Genomic DNA, 17,551 nt, shown 5'->3' with positions numbered 1-17,551 from the left:
AACACCTAGATACTTACAATGATCCCCAAAAGGAACTTTCACCCCATCAACGCAGTAATTAAAACTGAGAGGACTTTTCCTATTTGTAAAACTCACAACCTGACTTTTAGCCCCGTTTATCAACATACCATTGCCTGCTGTCCATCTCACAATATTTTCGAGGTCACGTTGCAGTTGCTCACAATCTTGTAACTTATTTATCACTCTATAGAGAATAACATCATCCGCAAAAAGCCTTACCTCCGATTCCACTCCTTTACTCATATCATTTATATATATAAGAAAACATAAAGGTCCGATAACACTGCCCTGAGGAACTCCCCTCTCAACTATTACAGGGTCAGACAAAGCTTCACCTACTCTAACTCTCTGAGATCTATTTTCTAGAAATATAGCAACCCATTCAGTCACTCTTTTGTCTAGTCCAATTGCACTCATTTTTGCCAGTAGTCTCCCATGATCCACCCTATCAAATGCTTTAGACATGTCAATCGCGATACAGTCCATTTGACCTCCAGAATCCAAGATATCTGCTATATCTTGCTGGAATCCTACAAGTTGAGCTTCAGTGGAATAACCTTTCCTAAAACCGAATTGCCTTCTATCGAACCAGTTATTAATTTCACAAACATGTCTAATATAATCAGAAAGAATGCCTTCCCAAAGCTTACATACAATGCATGTCAAACTTACTGGCCTGTAATTTTCAGCTTTATGTCTATCACCCTTTCCTTTATACACAGGGGCTACTATAGCAACTCTCCATTCATCTGGTATAGCTCCTCCAACCAAACAATAATCAAATAAGTACTTCAGATATGGTACTATATCCCAACCCATTGTCTTTAGTATATCCCCAGAAATCTGATCAATTCCAGCCGCTTTTCTAGTTTTCAACTTTTGTATCTTATTGTAAATGTCTTTGTTATCATACGTAAATTTTATTACTTCTTTGGCCTTAGTCTCTTCCTCTATCTCGACATTATCCTTGTAACCAACAATCTTTGCATACTGCTGACTGAATACTTCTGCCTTTTGAAGATCCTCACATACACACTCCCCTTGTTCATTAATTATTCCTGGAATGTCCTTCTTGGAACCTGTTTCTGTCTTAAAATACCTGTACATACTCTTCCATTTTTCACTAAAATTTGTATGACTGCCAATTATGCCTGCCATCATGTTATCCTTAGCTGCCTTCTTTGCTAGATTCAATTTTCTAGTAAGTTCCTTCAATTTCTCCTTACTTCCACAGCCATTTCTAACTCTATTTCTTTCCAGTCTGCACCTCCTTCTTAGTCTCTTTATTTCTCTATTATAATAAGGTGGGTCTTTACCATTCCTTACCACCCTTAAAGGTACAAACCTGTTTTCGCATTCCTCAACAATTTCTTTAAACCCATCCCAGAGTCTGTTTACATTTTTATTTACCGTTTTCCACCGATCATAGTTACTTTTTAGAAAATGCCTCATACCTGCTTTATCAGCCATATGGTACTGCCTAACAGTCCTACTTTTAAGACCTTCCTTTCTATCACATTTATTTTTAACTACCACAAAAACAGCTTCATGATCACTAATACCATCTATTACTTCAGTTTCCCTATAGAGCTCATCTGGTTTTATCAGCACCACATCCAAAATATTTTTCCCTCTGGTTGGTTCCATCACTTTCTGAATCAGCTGTCCTTCCCATATTAACTTATTTGCCATTTGTTGGTCATGCTTCCTGTCGTTCGCATTTCCTTCCCAATTGACATCTGGCAAATTCAGATCTCCCGCTACAATCACATTTCTTTCCATGTCGTTTCCCACATAGCTGACTATCCTATCAAATAATTCCAAATCCGCATCAGTGCTACCCTTTCTCGACCTGTACACTCCAAATATATCAAGTTGCCTATTATCTTTAGAAATGAGCCTTACACCTAGAATTTCATGTGTCTCATCTTTAACTTTTTCGTAGCTTACAAATTCTTCTTTCACCAGAATGAAAACTCCCCCTCCCACCTTTCCTATCCTATCTCTACGATACACACTCCAGTGCCGTGAGAAAATTTCTGCATCCATTATATCATTTCTCAGCCATGATTCAACTCCTATTACAATATCTGGTAAATATATATCTATTAAATTACTTAATTCTATTCCTTTCTTTACAATACTTCTACAGTTCAACACTAACAATTTTATGTCATCCCTACTTGATTTCCAGTTCCCTGTTCCCTTATCACCGCTCCCTAGGCCATCCCGTTTCCCTGAATGTACCTCCCTATTACCCTTCCAAACAAATTTCCTAACTTATACGTACCACTGCGGTTTAAATGAAGGCCATCCGAGCGCAGATCCCTTTCTCCTACCCACCCATTAGGATCTAGAAATTTCACTCCCAGTTTCCCACATACCCACTCCATAGTCTCATTTAAATCCCCAATCACCCTCCAGTCAGTATCCCTCCTACACAGTATTCCACTAATAACAATCTCCGCTTTCTTAAACTTCACCCGTGCTGCATTTACCAGATCCCACACATCTCCAACTATGTTGGTACTTATATCAGCTTGCCTTACGTTGTTGGTACCAACGTGAAACACTACCACCTTCTCCTTCCCCTCCTCCCTCTCTTCTACTTTCCTCAACATCTGCCTCAACCTAATTCCTGGATAACATTCTACCCTGGTTCCCTTTCCTCCACACACTTTCCCCACGTGTCTAACGATGGAATCCCCCATGACCAGAGCCTCAACCCTACCCACCTCTTTTGATCCCCTCCCCTCCTGGTCAGCCCTATCTTTCCTGATAGCTGCAGAAGCTACTTCCTCCTCCCTTTTCTCCTTCCCATGACCCCGTTCCACCTGTCTTTTCCTATCCTCTACTCTACATTTCCCTTTCCTACCTTTTCCCTTCCTCCTACTTCCACGCATCTCAGCAACAGTTCCCTGTCCCTCATCTTCCCTCTGTTGTTCTACCTGGAGTGACTCGTACCGATTTCGCACAGACACCTGTCCTGAATTCTGATCCTGAATAGAGCCCTTGGCCTGCAATCTCCTTCGCCTTAGAACATTTGACCACCTGTCTTCTACAACTCCTCCCTTTCCTTCCCCTCCCTCTTGTACACCTACTGTAACCTGTACATTGTTTGAGGGAGTCCTATCTTCCTTCCCGTCTTCTGTGAGAATCCTAATTATCTCCCTCAAACTTTCCAACTCCTCCCTCATACCCCTCAATGCCTCACCACACCCACAATAAGTACACTCGCGCTCCTTAGCCATTCTTTACGGGGGGAAAATTTTAAGTTAAAAAAATAAAATAACTTATTTGCAAAAAAATAAATGAACGGAGGGATATATTGTCTGGGATAGTACACAACAATAAGGTAATTAATATACGACTACACTACAATACTACTTAGTCGTGCTCTATTATTATTTTTTTAAATTTTTTTATCCTACAACCCCTAACAGGATAAAAGCTGCTGTTAATTACTGAATATCAAAAGTAATACACAAGAACTACACAATTCCAAACTGCAATTAAGCCTATCCTAATTTCAACAATATTTTAGTAAGAGTTTCTACGGATACCTCTACCACACCAGTACTACACAAATATTTTACAATAATAAAATAAGCACACTAAATTCTAATAGGATATTACTCGTATACTACTGTACAGTACACTACAGTAATTTTTTAACTACTTTCAGACGTATCCTAATTACGATACCGGTACCGTACCGTATGTCACTACTAAGCACAACAGAAATGAAATTTGCAAGAACTACTGTACTCAAAGATTACCAACGAAGCTAAATGCTTAGACAAATTATTATTAGTATTACGGTCTAATAGATATACACGAAAGATAACACACGAATATAGCACGCAAGATACGGCACTATCTAAATGTACTGTGTACGGGTGACCATAAGAAAAACCGTGGCATTGATATCTGTGTCTATGACACCACATTTAGAGGATGGTTGCCCAGTTGTACTTCCTCTTAAGACAATAATCACCACCACCACCACCACCACCACCACTTACGACACAGCAGTAAGTGTTTGTGAACATCAAATTTCATAACCAGTATGTGTGCTTGTAATTCTTTCCACTACTCTGCAGCTTGTCCACAAATAGCGCAAGGTGAGTACCCGTTATTTTGCCCCCTTCCCTTTGTTTTTCTTCTATAAGATCTTTCGCGTTAATTCCGTTTTGTTCTTCAGGTTCATGGGTTCTGACAGAATTGAGACTACCTTAAAAACAGCAATTATTTATGCTACATAAAAACGAGTCCAGCCTTCTCAATTCGTCAATTCTATACTGGTCATTTTGGATTATTCCCTCTGCGCCACTGTGGAACTTGCTTCTAGAACCTTCCAGAAACACAAGAATTCACATAAGATTTCACTCGATTTTAAGTGTGCAACACACGTTCAACCATTAATACAAGACTTTGTCATCAAGTGACTTTAAATGACATCACAATGCTTTTATACTTCTGTTAATTTTAATTTGTTCTGGCCACATTTATTGTAACATTGTATAAGGTTTTTACTTTTATATGTCATTCCATTACCATCCCATCTCCCCTTTTCATCCACATCATTTTATTTTAGATTATGTCTTTGCTTGCATTCTTGGCTAGGCTGATGATGGTCCAAAAAGCGGACCGAAACTAGTACCTATAATGTTTTAACAAACGTTAAATGATTTTAAGTATTGAGAAGGTGGAACAATAAACTTGTACTCATTTTTAAGTTAAGTCTTAACTCAATACGGAGCCTTACCATGAAGTTTATTATTTTAAATGAAGAAGCTAACCAAGCTAAAAAGGAAAGCCTTCCAATATCTAGGCATTAAATTAAAAATAGCCAAATTAGGCAAAGACATAGATTTTCTCAAGAAGTGCAGTCAGTTTGACCTTACACCAAATTTCTTAAGACACAATAAAAAGAAACATCGCATTTCGTTACAAACCTCTAAAACTCAAACCAAGACAAACAAAATTTGGTTGAAAGATGAAATCAAGTTTCTGTATAAGAAAAAAATCTTTCCTCAACCATAAATTATACGAGTCTCAGCTCGCGGTAACTAAGATGTTATCTAAACCACATTGGACAATCTTTTTCCAATCAGTTGAAGACAAATTATTCCTAGACCTATCCAAAAAACAACATACTTTGGATAATAAATTGGAGAAATGAAAGAAATCTAAACCGCAGGACCATCGATTCAAACGCAATAATAGACCAGCAAATGACTGTAACCAATTCCATTCACCCGTAATTAATCTATCCAATACTCCCCTAAATGCAAATGAAGAAATAATCTTAGCTAAGGGACTCAAACATAACTGGCCCGATTCGAACATAACCAACTCAATAGTCACAATGATAACAGAATCGGAACTGGCCATTTCCAAAACACCTTCGGACACACAAGATGAACTAAGATACGAAATCAAAAAGAAACTTAATAACATCCTTTCTTGTAAGAACTCACCTAATTTTTCCAATTCTGACAAGAACACACAAACTGATCTGAAACTCCTACAGGCACTAAAAAAGAAAATCAAAGATAACAACTTAATTGTAACCAAGGCTGACAAAGGTAACACAACGGTCATCTTAGATAAAAACGAATACATCAGCAAAACATCTGATTTCTTTAAAGATAGCTCCTTCTCCATAGTTAAAAAAGACCCTACACAAAGAATCCAAAGACTCTTAAAACAAACCTTAAAAAACTCTTCCTTTTTGCTCACTGAACAGGAAAAAAGCCAGCTTATTAGTATGAACCCCGGACTCCCTACGGCTAGAGCTCTTCCTAAAATTCATAAAGCCGGTGTGCCCATTCGTCCAATTATCAACTTTAGACCGAGTCCCCTATATAAAACTACGCAATTTATCCAAAAGTTTTTACGTAAAAATTACCTATTTTCATCCAAGAAGTCGGTTAGAAACTCCTTCGAATTAATAGACAAACTTAATAACTTTAACATGCGACCTGGCTATTCACTTCATTCCTTTGACATTGTTAGTATGTACCCCAGTATACCAATTTCTAAACTAATTCCCATCATCAAAAATAACCTACAAAGTAGCGGTCACCTGAGTAAAATTGAAATCCAAGACTTTATTACATTGCTCAAATTGGTAGTTAACAATAACTTTTTTACGTTTAATGGTACTATTTACCAACAAAATGGCCTAGCAATGGGCTCACCGGCTTCCGGGGATTCTCGCGGAAATCTATTTAGACTTTCTCGAGAATACAAAAATCAATAATAAATTTGACAACATCCTCTTTTGGGCCAGATATGTCGACGATGTCCTTGTAGTTATTAACAAAAAACTGCAAGATGCTAATACCACACTTATAACATTAAATAACATCGATCCTCACATTAAGTTCACTTTAGAGTCAGAAGTAGATCAAAAAATCAATTTCTTGGATCTAACCATCACTAGACAACAGGAATCCTTAACCTATAAGATATACAGAGAACCCACCCATTCGGCCGTCACAATCCGACAAGATTCATTCCATCCCTTCCCCCACAAAAAAGCAACCTACAACAGTCTAATACACAGAGCATTCAATATACCCATGAATAAAAAAGATTTCCACACAGAACTGAATACTATCCACCACATTGCTAGATTCAATGGTTTTAATAATCAATTCATAGAAAATATCATCAGTAAACACAAATTCCGACCTAAGACCACGCTTAAAAAAGAACCATCCAAACACGATTCTTTCTCCACTTTTACCTATGTCAGTGGTATTCACATGATCACTAATGTTCTAAAGAAGAAAGGCATGAAAATAGCCTTCAAAACCAGCAACAACAACATGCACATCTTACATAACACTTCACATATTAATAAAATAAACAGGTACTCAAAATCAGGTGTTTACAGAATTAGATGTAACACATGTTCAAATATTTCCTACATAGGGCAGACCGGTAGGAGCTTCAATATTAGATATTCTGAGCATTTCAAGGCGATCAAATACAACAAATTTTCAGCCATTGGCCAACATATGGTCGATTATAACCATAGTTTTACCAACATCGAAACAGATATGGACATACTCGAAATAGCAAAAAAGGGACCTCTTCTCAACATAATTGAAAGCTTTTACATACATCTAGATCAATATTTTTTTTTTTTTGCTAATGGCTTTACGTCGCGCCGACATAGATAGGTCTTATGGCAACAATGGGATAGGAAAGGCCTAGGAGTTGGAAGGAAGCGGCCGTGGCCTTAATTAAGGTACAGCCCCAGCATTTACCTGGTGTGAAAATGGGAAACCACGGAAAACCATTTTCAGGGCTGCCGATCAATATTTTAATGCCAACTACAACCTTAATGAAATTACCGAGAAACCCAATATTTTATTTGATCTTTTCATCTCCCACTATAGGAAAAACAAATCAGCTGTTCATAACCCTTTCTTTAAATCCATTAAAGGTCCCCCACCACCACAAATACCATTAAATTCCCTCTCCTCCAACCCGCCCTGAACCATGCCCTCTTCCCTCCCTTCCCGTCTCCTTCCACACTTACGTCATCCTTCCCCTCCCCCCCCCCCTCTCCTCCTCTGCTGATCTATTCTGCATGACACTCACTCTGTCTGTTGCACTCATTCCTGCAGCTTGTCCACAAATAGCGCAAGGCGTTAATTCCGTTTTGTTCTTCAGGTTCATGGGTTCTGACTGAATTGAGACTACTTTAAAAACAGCAATTATTTACGCTACATAAAAGCGAGTCCAGCCTTCTCAATTCGTCAATTCTATACTGGTCATTTTGGATTATTCCCTCTGCGCCACTGTGGAATTTGCTTCTAGAGCCTTCCAGAAACACAAGAATTCACATAAGATTTCACTCGATTTTAAGTGTGCAACATAAGTTCAACCGTTAATCCAAGACTTTGTCATCAAGTGACTTTAAATGACATCACAATGCTTTTATACTTTTGTTAATTTTAATTTGTTCTGGCCACATTTATTGTAACACTGTATAAGGTTTTTACTTTTATATGTCATTCCATTACCATCCCATCCCCCCTTTTCATCCACATCATTTTATTTTAGATTATGTCTTTGCTTGCATTCTTGGCTCATTTTTAAGTTAAGTCTTAACTCAATACGGAGCCCTACCATGAAGTTTATTACTTTAAATTACATAAATGTATTGTTTCATCTATGTTCTATCACAGTACTACAGTATGTCTGAAAAACAAAAATGGTTTTCATGTGTGCCTTGCAGATATTATTCTCTGCTATCTCGTATGATCACAGTACAACATTCCTTTTCATTCTCTGTTGGAGAAATGACAAATTAATGTAACGTACTTTTATTTTGTTTGCAGACATGGAATAGACTTGGATAATCCTGGTCCAAGTACGCCGAGTGCTTCATCGTTATTACCTGGTGGTCATTGTTCACCTCTAGAACAGGGGTGTAATGTGAATATGGCAGCCACCTACAGTGATAGTGGTGACTCGATGGGTGCTCGTTCTGTGGACAATGCTACACCACCTATGCACTTCCTCACACCACATGTTGAGATCTCAATGGCCGACGGACCTTCGGCACCTTTCTCTCCTGCTCAGGTGAGGTCCACGTAGTACAATTATGTTTATGACCATACTTATTTGTATATAATTGATATCTATGTTGGTATCATGTTAAGGTTGCTTAGGTTCCCTATAAAGCCTCTGGCAATGGTTCAAGAACATGACAGACCAGCTCATCAACAAAAGGTATATTTTGATGTTTTAGTAATTTGTATTGGTCAGTGTGGAAAGAAATAGGTGTCATTTTTGTCACCGATTCATTTCAAGGGCTTGAATTTTAACTACTAACATACAGTATATCAGAACATTCTAATAAACTTGGCTCATTGTCAGGTCAGTAGTTATGTACATAATCATTTGGTCCTATGCTTGAATTGATGTGAGTGATCTTGTTGATCAAAGATATCCTATACTGGTAAATGCTGGTTTGGGATCAGCAGAATGTAGTGACCAGAATAAAGTTATGAACTATCCTTCATGTTTGAAAAACCTTTCATGAACAACCTGCACTCAGAATGATAGGGTATATAGTCCTCCTGAAAGATGACTGCCATTCAACTTAGGCCAGAGAAAACTGAGAATACAACATTCAACATTCATCAGACGAGATGACCCTTCTCCAGTGCTGCAGGACCCAATTTCAATGTACCTGTATGCGTTCGTAGAAGGCTCTTTTACTGTGTCAAGGGATTTAAATTATGTACTTGGATTGGCCTGTGACTTATGTGTCATCCATTTATAAAACATTTATCCAGAAATCTGAATCCATTTATTTTTATAGACATGATTATAAGCTGTTGGGCTTTTTTGCAGAAAACTTTGTGTCTTCAGAAGAAAATCTTGTCTGTTAACGAGCAAGACTTTTGTAATAATGAAGGTTTGAACTTAAGATTTCTTTACTGTTGGTTTGTTGTAAGTGGTACTCTCGTTTGTCACCAAATGACTCACTGTGCACTAGCCTTCTGAGTGGGAAGTGACAATACCATCTTAGCTCCAATTAAGATGTTTCTTGTTCCATTGTATCTGCGTTGCAAAGTAAAGAGCAAGGTCATCCAGACGAATCAGGGATGAATATGGCAGAAGAAATAAACATAAAATATTATGAACAAATAAAATAAAGTGCAATGAAAGACTGACAACAGGATAGAAGAATAGAATAGAGCTGAAGATGGAAAGAAAAGTGTGCATCAGAAAAAATGAGAAAAATGAGTGAGAGTCAGGTTGGGGGGGGGGAAGAGGACATATCACATCTTTGGGGGGGGGGGGGGGGCAGGTAATCAGTCTCAAATTTCTCTTTACCAGTCACTGTCATTTTTATGGGGTCTTCAGTATGTATCTTATACTTGTTCTTGAAATTTCAAGATACTGTATATTGAATATGGTGCTTTCTTTGGTCATTTATGTGGACTTTCAATTACAAGTAATGATTATTATTTTCTTTATTTTCTCTCTCTGTAAATCTTTCAGGTTGGCCCTGTCAAGAAGTATTTATTGGATTAGATGAAATATTGTCTCTATTGCTGGCAAAGTTAGGACTCTGGCCTCTTTCTTACACTCAATCTGTATTTTATTACCCCTATAATTATGTTATTACATTATTAAAAGATTATTAACCATTTCCATTCCAATTTAAATTCCTAGTTCTTATATATTACACTCTGATTTATTTAGGCAATAATATTCTAATACCACTGTCATTATTCTACAGGAAAAAGTAATTTTACTTATAAAGCTGCAACTATTCATGTTACATACACTGTTTCTCATTACTTATGGCCTGTATTTAATCAACATGTGGTACGTTTTGAAGCACTCACTAACATGTAAACTGGGTTTTCAGACACATGAGTAACATGTGAAACTAGTCTCATATCTGTCCCCTTTCATTTTCTATCTGAGCACATAAGACAGTTATTATGTTTTCCTTCTTAATGAGGCATGAAATGTGTAGCTTTTCATCCGGTCATTTTTCTTAGTCGGTGGTTGTTCCCTCTGCAATTGCTGAGCTGCATGATACTCACCAGCCAGCTCCATGATCAACTCTTCCCAGAATTTCTTGTGACTCATGACATTATCTCCTGTGTTCTCTGCTGTCTCCTTGTAGATGGTGTAGGCATTGGTAATGACCACTTCCATTCTTCCCCAGAAAAATAATGTTTTCCACCATTTTGGGGTCTTCCACAAGAAGCAGTAAGTGACAGATTGGTGATCTGCAGTATTCCCCCCCCCCCCATGTACACTTCTCGACACTGAAAGTGATCACGCTGAAAAATCTTAAATCCAACTTCAGAGTTTTTAACATTAAAATCTTTCTTTAAAAGAAATAGTTTTAATTGGTCCATATTTCAACCCTCCTTAGATCATCCTTAGCTATTGAATATTATGGTAGACATCTTAAAAAAATAAAATCTTAAAAACAGGTGGTCACATAAGACATAGTAAAATGAAATGAGAGAAATAAAAAACATACTTAAAAACTTGAAACAACTAAGTGTCTTTCTTTTGTTTAAAATCTCTCTTCTTGATTGTGAAAACCAGTAGCAAATGGTGTATATCTGGCAGTAGTCTTAAATGTCAGTAAACGAAACAGATGCTTTTAAATGAGGACAAATGGGCTGGAGGAACATCTCTTAAACATTGTTTTTATTAGACCTTATTTGATGACAGAATACTTCTTTGTTGTAAAGGTACGTCAAAGCAGAGCATTGAAGCTTGAATCTGGCGGTAGCAAAATTAATTTTAATTTCTTTTAGGATTTGATAAAGATGTCTAAAAAGCAAAAGAAAGCAAAAGCAAACTGAGTATGCTAAAGAGATGCTTAAGAAGATATTGAGACAATACAAAAGAAAACAAGTTTGGTGTACAACAAAGCAAATACTCACTCCCCCTGAGCCTTATCGAATGGACTCTGTCAAGTTTCCATGTTGCTGTTAGACCGAGTGCTGGCAGACGGCTGCCGAGATCTGCTGCTGTTAAGGGGAGACTGCTTTGAAAGGGAGGAGAAGGAAGCTGGAGGGAAGGAAATAGCTTGTGTGTTTTGTATTTTAATTAATCGATTGTTTTGCTGTTCTGCAGTTCTGCATGCACTCTCAGACTCCCAGCTTCAAATACTTTGTATGCAATACAGTACAGCCTTACCTTATAACAGATGTGAGTGAGTTCTTCCACTGTATTGTTTCTCATCTCATTCGTAATTTTCTCTTAGTTCCTCCAGTGTATGAGGATTTGTCTAGGGGGGAGAGACCAACACTGATCACTCTGCCTGCAAACACATCTGAGATTGTAAGAAGGGATTCTTCTGCTGTATGCACAGGGACTGAATCTTGTTGAAACCATCGAAGTGATTTTTCTTCTTGCATTAACTGATGAAAGAACGGCGTCCAAAATGTCATCTCGGTACCTCTGTGCATTTACTGTCTTGTAGAAAATAGACCCAATTATTATTCTTACATTAACAGCACACCAAACACTAACCTTTTTATTGTAATGAGGAATTTCATAAAAACAATGAGGATTTTCTGCACCCCAGTAGTAAAAGTTATGATTGTTCAACAGCCAGTAAGATGAAACTAAGCCTCATCTGGGGAAAAAAAAGAAAGTAAAAAAAAGATGAGCTGTGGGTCGATTAAACCATCATGGACCAATCAAAGATACCACTTACAGTGTCGCACTCTTGCTGCTGGATCACCCGGTTTTAAACAGTGGGCCCGTGTAACTATGTACAGTTTGAGTTTTAGCAGCTTTGTATCTTTGTGTGCAGTAAAAATCAAAAACCCCTACTTGTGTTGATTTTGGGAGAGATTTATTGGGTGATTGTTCAAGGTTTACACGAATTTCATCTAGATTTTCCCCTGTTAAAACTGTTTGTGCTTGGATTTCTAGCTTTCCACTGAGTTAGTACTATCAGATTTATTTACAGTATTGTGAATTGCTGTTCTAGAAGAGGCAATTCACCAGGAAAGTTCCAAACAAATTCAAAATGCACCCAGAGCTGATTTGTATTTAAAATACTTTTTACACATGAAGATGCACTGCTGTAATGAAAGCATCTTTTACAAATGAACAATCCAGGGCTTCCACCTTTGATTGAGCCATCACAGGCTACAGACCGGCTTTCAAGGTGTCAGTGCGATGTAATGCAAATTGTAAATATAGGTATGCTAGAGTACATTTTGCTGATATAATATGAATGTCTGGTGTGACAAGGTTGTAGTTTAAGCTTTTTAGAACTCTTGTAGAATTCTATTGAATTTTTAATAGAAGTTCTCTTAGAGAATTTATATTATTTTGTTAAAAATTTGTGGATGATTTGAGACGTTTTGTAGGTGGGACTGTTCCTAGAATTAATAATCGGTCTAATAGGAATATTATTCTTATGAATTTTTTGTAAAGCTCTAGCTGTTGGGAGTCTAGAGTCCATGCTGATCAACTTGGCTTAATTGAAACTTTTTCCCACACGCAGTTTTTTTTTTTTTTTTTTTTGCGTATGTGGAAAAATAACTTTGCCGTCTTGTGTGTAATCCAACAGTCCACAATCTTAAAAGCACACTTTTAGTACATGTATTGTATTTCGGCATTACAACATGCACACGGGACACCCCATAACTTCCTTGAAGGAAACAGCTCTGGCTAAGCACTGTGTGCTCTTCCTTAATGCACGAGCAAGTTTTATACGAGGATTCATAGTCAAAAGCAGAGGCGTATTGTAGGTTAGCTCGTTAGTCACTAGTAAGGAGAACTGTATGCTGTATAGAAATTGAAAATAATAATATTGCAGTTTTATGTGACACAGTGTGACACAGATACAACAATAGGAGAAAAGCAGCGTTGAGCGCAGTAGGAGGCCCAGTGTGAGTCAGCCGTGAGGGGTGTCAGCTGAATTGGACGCAACCACATCACAAAAAGTTGCTTTCCGTCTTGAACACAATTAGGCCTAGTCCATTTCATCTGGCAAGAAAATACCTCTTTCCATCACATCAAGGTTGAATGTTACAAGAACTTGCATAGTTACACACTACTGTTTTAATTCTTTATTAAGAAATTTTAAGATCCCTTTATTTTAGGATAGTTTTTAAGTGGCTTCATGAACACATCTTTTACATCAAGAGGTGCCTAACAGTGACACGAAGAGAAAACCATTGACTCTTTAGACATTTAAACCTTTTATCTAGTTAAGGACAACTTGTTTTCAATATTGTGTTTGACCTATGTTACTTGTGTTTTTGTGTATATTTTAACTATCATTCAAGATCACGGCTGAAGATGTTTTCCATGGAAAACAAGACATGTACCAACAAATAAAATTTGAAATAAATTAATGTTATTGTAATCTAAGAAAAATCATAAGATTTTTTAGTGGTGGAAAGGTGGAACTTCCCAAACATACAAGTTGGAATTTGTTATATATAATAACTCCACCACGGATCAAGATGAAATATATTACTTTTAATATTTTGAGATGTTATAAGTTGTAGGATCGACTCCAAATGAGTGTATTTTTCACCATGTGAAATGGTGAATTCAAGACAGAATGTCTTATGTGTGATAAGTTTGACTCCTGATGAAACTGTTTCTGCAGCTGAATTATTTGAATCTGAGATGAGGTGTGTCATGCTGAGATATGCATTGTTTTTAGAGACAGTTTTCGGGAACAGGGCAGATAGGTCCAGTGTTCGATGAAGATGAGATTTTCTCTGTTACATTTTGTTTGTGAGAGGTTTTTACTGTAGCATCCAGTAAATAGTCATGTCAAGTGCGTGGAACTTTACCTTCCTTCATTAAAGTGGTATATGCTCAATGAGATAACAGAAGTAGAAGTGCGATATTAACGCCCAAGTTAAATGTAAAGAGGAAGATTGAATTTTGAATTAAATATTTAGATAACATGTTTGTCATTTAAATGGTTATTGAATGCCAAGTTATAAGCTGATTCATGGTAATAAAGGCACAGACAATTATTGTGTTTAAAAATTCACTTTGATATTGTAATGCATGCAGATTTGATTATGTTCAAGTGTAATTTCAAGTGTGAATTCGAGTGATAATGTGCCAATGTTGAGATTATTTCAATGCTTATGTTAAGATGATTTAAGGATTATTTTTTTTCCTAATGAGAAAACGACCAGGAGCAGACAGTTGATTGTGTCCATGGTCAACAGTCCCACCTCGTGAAATGAACTATGTGGTCACAAAGGTGTGCTGTAAAATTTGTCATGCGATAAAATCGGTAATTATTAGAAAGTAATGCAACCAGGTTTTACATGTCCTATCAGTAATTAGAATAATTTAATCCACAATAATTGTGATAATTCTCCATTATTATATAAATTAGAGGCTTGGAAGCCCACCAGTGATTTGTGCAGTGTAAATAGGAATTTATATATCTTTATTTTCAGGACTGCGCAGGTTTTTCACGTGTCATTCAAGGGTTTATCATGTGTGTGTTTCGCTTTTCATATTTTGATGACAGCGATGTTTGCTGTTGCATTCTTGAACGATCGTTGATATTTTAGTATATATATAAACCACCCGCGATGATCTTAGTGTGCTAGATTTTTAGGATATGTTAGAGACAGGATGACAGCTAGCTTAATTGCATAAATATATGGTCAAATTTGCAGCGCCTTAACAAACGATTACATCACTGAACAGATGGTTTATTTTCTTATTTCACTTATGTTTAAGTATTTAAATTTTCAGTGTTTGTTTGATATTGAGTAATGCTTAATTAATAATAAATGGTTGTTTAACTTACGTACTTACCTTATCCGGTCCTCTTGTACCATGAGATGTCGAGGATACAAGAGATCTCCATCTACTCCTATCTCCGGTAATGGCAACGGCCTCTCATACAGTGTGTCCCCTCTCCTGCAGTGCTTCTCTAATCCCCTCCTCCCATGTCTTCCGTGGTCTTCCTCGAGCCTTCCTTCCTTCCTTCCACTCTCACTTCCCTCATTAACCTCGGTAAGCAGTCTGTCAATATTCGTTGGACATGGCCAAACCATCTCAATTGATATTCTTGGATGGTTTTCTCCAGTGGCTTCATATTCAATACTTTCCGGATGGCTGTATTCCTGATCCTGTCTCTCCTGGTTTTGTCCTCTACTTTTTGGAGGTACCTCATCTCTGCCACCTGGATTCTGCTCTTGCTTCTTTCTGTTAGCGCCCAGGATTCGCAGCCACAGGTCAATGTGGGTACAAAGGTGGATTTGTAAATGGCTAATTTTGTTCCCTTTGAGATCTCCTTGTTGAGGAAGTTTGTTCGCATGGCATTAAACAAGCGCCCTGCTGTTCCTATTCTTTCTGTTATTTCCTCCTCCATCTTCCCTTCTGAGCTGATGATTGAGCCAAGATACTTGAACTTGGTGACTTGCTCTAATGGTTTACTATAGACCATGATACAGTCTCTCTCCTCATTCCTGCTGATAACCATAGTCTTTGTCTTGTCCACATTCACCGCCATACCTTTTTTCTTAAGCTCTTCCACCCATACCTTGATGTTGTGTTGCAGGTTTTGTTCACTGGAGGCAACAACAATCAGATCATCAGCAAATGCCAGGTCAGAAAATCGTACTGGCCGCATGAGGTAATTTCCGACTGTCAGTTTCTTGATTCTCTCATGACACAGCTTCATAATTTGGTCGAGGTACACGATGAAAAGAAGAGGGCTAAGACTGCAGCCTTGCCGGACTCCTTGTCTCGTAGTGAACTCTGTTGACCTCACATTTCCTGTCCACACGTAATTCTGACAGTTCTTATACAGGCTTGTGATTGAACTGCAAAGTGACTTGCTAACTTCATACTCCTTTAGGAGTTTCCAGAGTTTGGACCTCGGGACTGTCAAATGCCTGTTTCAGGTCAATAAAGGCAGCATGAAGGGTCTTGTTCTTCTCCAGTAGCTTTGCACTGGCCATCCTAACAGTAAATGTGAAATCTTGCGTGCTTCTATTTGGGCGGAAGCCACACTGGGCTTCTTCAAATTTAGCCTCAACCTCCTTTCTTAATCTAGTCTCCAGGATCTTTGAGAAGACCTTCCCAGGCACTGATAACAAGGATATGCCATGATGATTACCGCACTCTTGATTGTCTCCTTTCCTTAAAGATGGGGATGATGACTGCTACCTCCCAATCCCTAGGTACCTTTTTTGTTCTCCAGGCCTCCACCATAATCTTGAATAGAAAGTCGTCTGCTTTCTTTCCCAAGTTCTTAATCATTTCTGGGGCGATTCCATCATGCCCTTGGGCCTTCCCATTCTTGAGTTGTTTAATAGCCAACTGCATTTCATTTATCCTTAAGTCCTGCTTCTTGTTCTCCTTCTCTCCCCATCTTCTCTCTTTCCTCGCTTGACCATGGGCTGTCTTCATTCTCATTTCCATTCAGTAAATCATTAAAATATTCTTTCCATCTCTCCATTATTTCTTTCTCTTCTGTTAAGATTTTCCCTTCCTTATCTTTTATAAACTTTAGAGGGCATTGTTTCTCCTTTCTCATGTTTTTTTGTGCTCTATAGAACAGCTTCTGCTTCACTTTATAATTTTTCCCCACTCTTTGCCCGAATTCTTCCCAAGACTGTCTTTTCACTATTTTCACTAGGTCTTTAACCTTTCTTCTTTGTTCCTTATACATCTCATGGTCCTCAGCATCCTTGCTTCTTAAGTATTTCTTCCATATTTCCTTTTTCTTTGTTACTTCTTCCTTGATGTCATTCCACCACCTTGTCCTTTTCTTGTACTCCCCCACCTTTGTTGTTCCACATACGTTACTTGCCACTTCTAATAGTATCTTCTTGAACATGTTCCACTTTCCCACCAGGTCCATTTCCTCGATCCTCTCCTCTATCCTCTGACACTCCTCCTCCACTTCCTGTGTGAACTGCTCCTGTACTTCCTTGTTCTCTCTTAACTTGTACACCTTAATCTTTTCTTGCTTCTTGTTCTTAGGTTGTTTCCTCTTTACCTT

At 37.8% G+C, this 17,551-nt stretch overlaps 1 protein-coding gene across 1 annotated transcript in view; it reads left to right on the top strand.

Moving 5' to 3' along the window:
- LOC136863376 (zinc finger protein ztf-16) overlaps positions 1–17,551 on the top strand; it is a 158,977-nt gene that overhangs the window by 73,262 nt on the left and 68,164 nt on the right. Inside the window, exon 3 of the mRNA XM_068225915.1 lies at positions 8,385–8,628. Within this exon, the coding sequence (XP_068082016.1) occupies positions 8,385–8,628 (244 nt within the window). The remainder of the gene's footprint in view (positions 1–8,384; positions 8,629–17,551) is intronic.

Source organism: Anabrus simplex, chromosome 2 (assembly GCF_040414725.1).
Source record: "Anabrus simplex isolate iqAnaSimp1 chromosome 2, ASM4041472v1, whole genome shotgun sequence".
NCBI classification, from domain to species: Eukaryota; Metazoa; Arthropoda; class Insecta; order Orthoptera; family Tettigoniidae; genus Anabrus; species Anabrus simplex.
The sequence above is the reverse complement of the archived record's forward strand: the minus strand, read 5'-3'. Positions and strand labels throughout refer to the sequence as shown.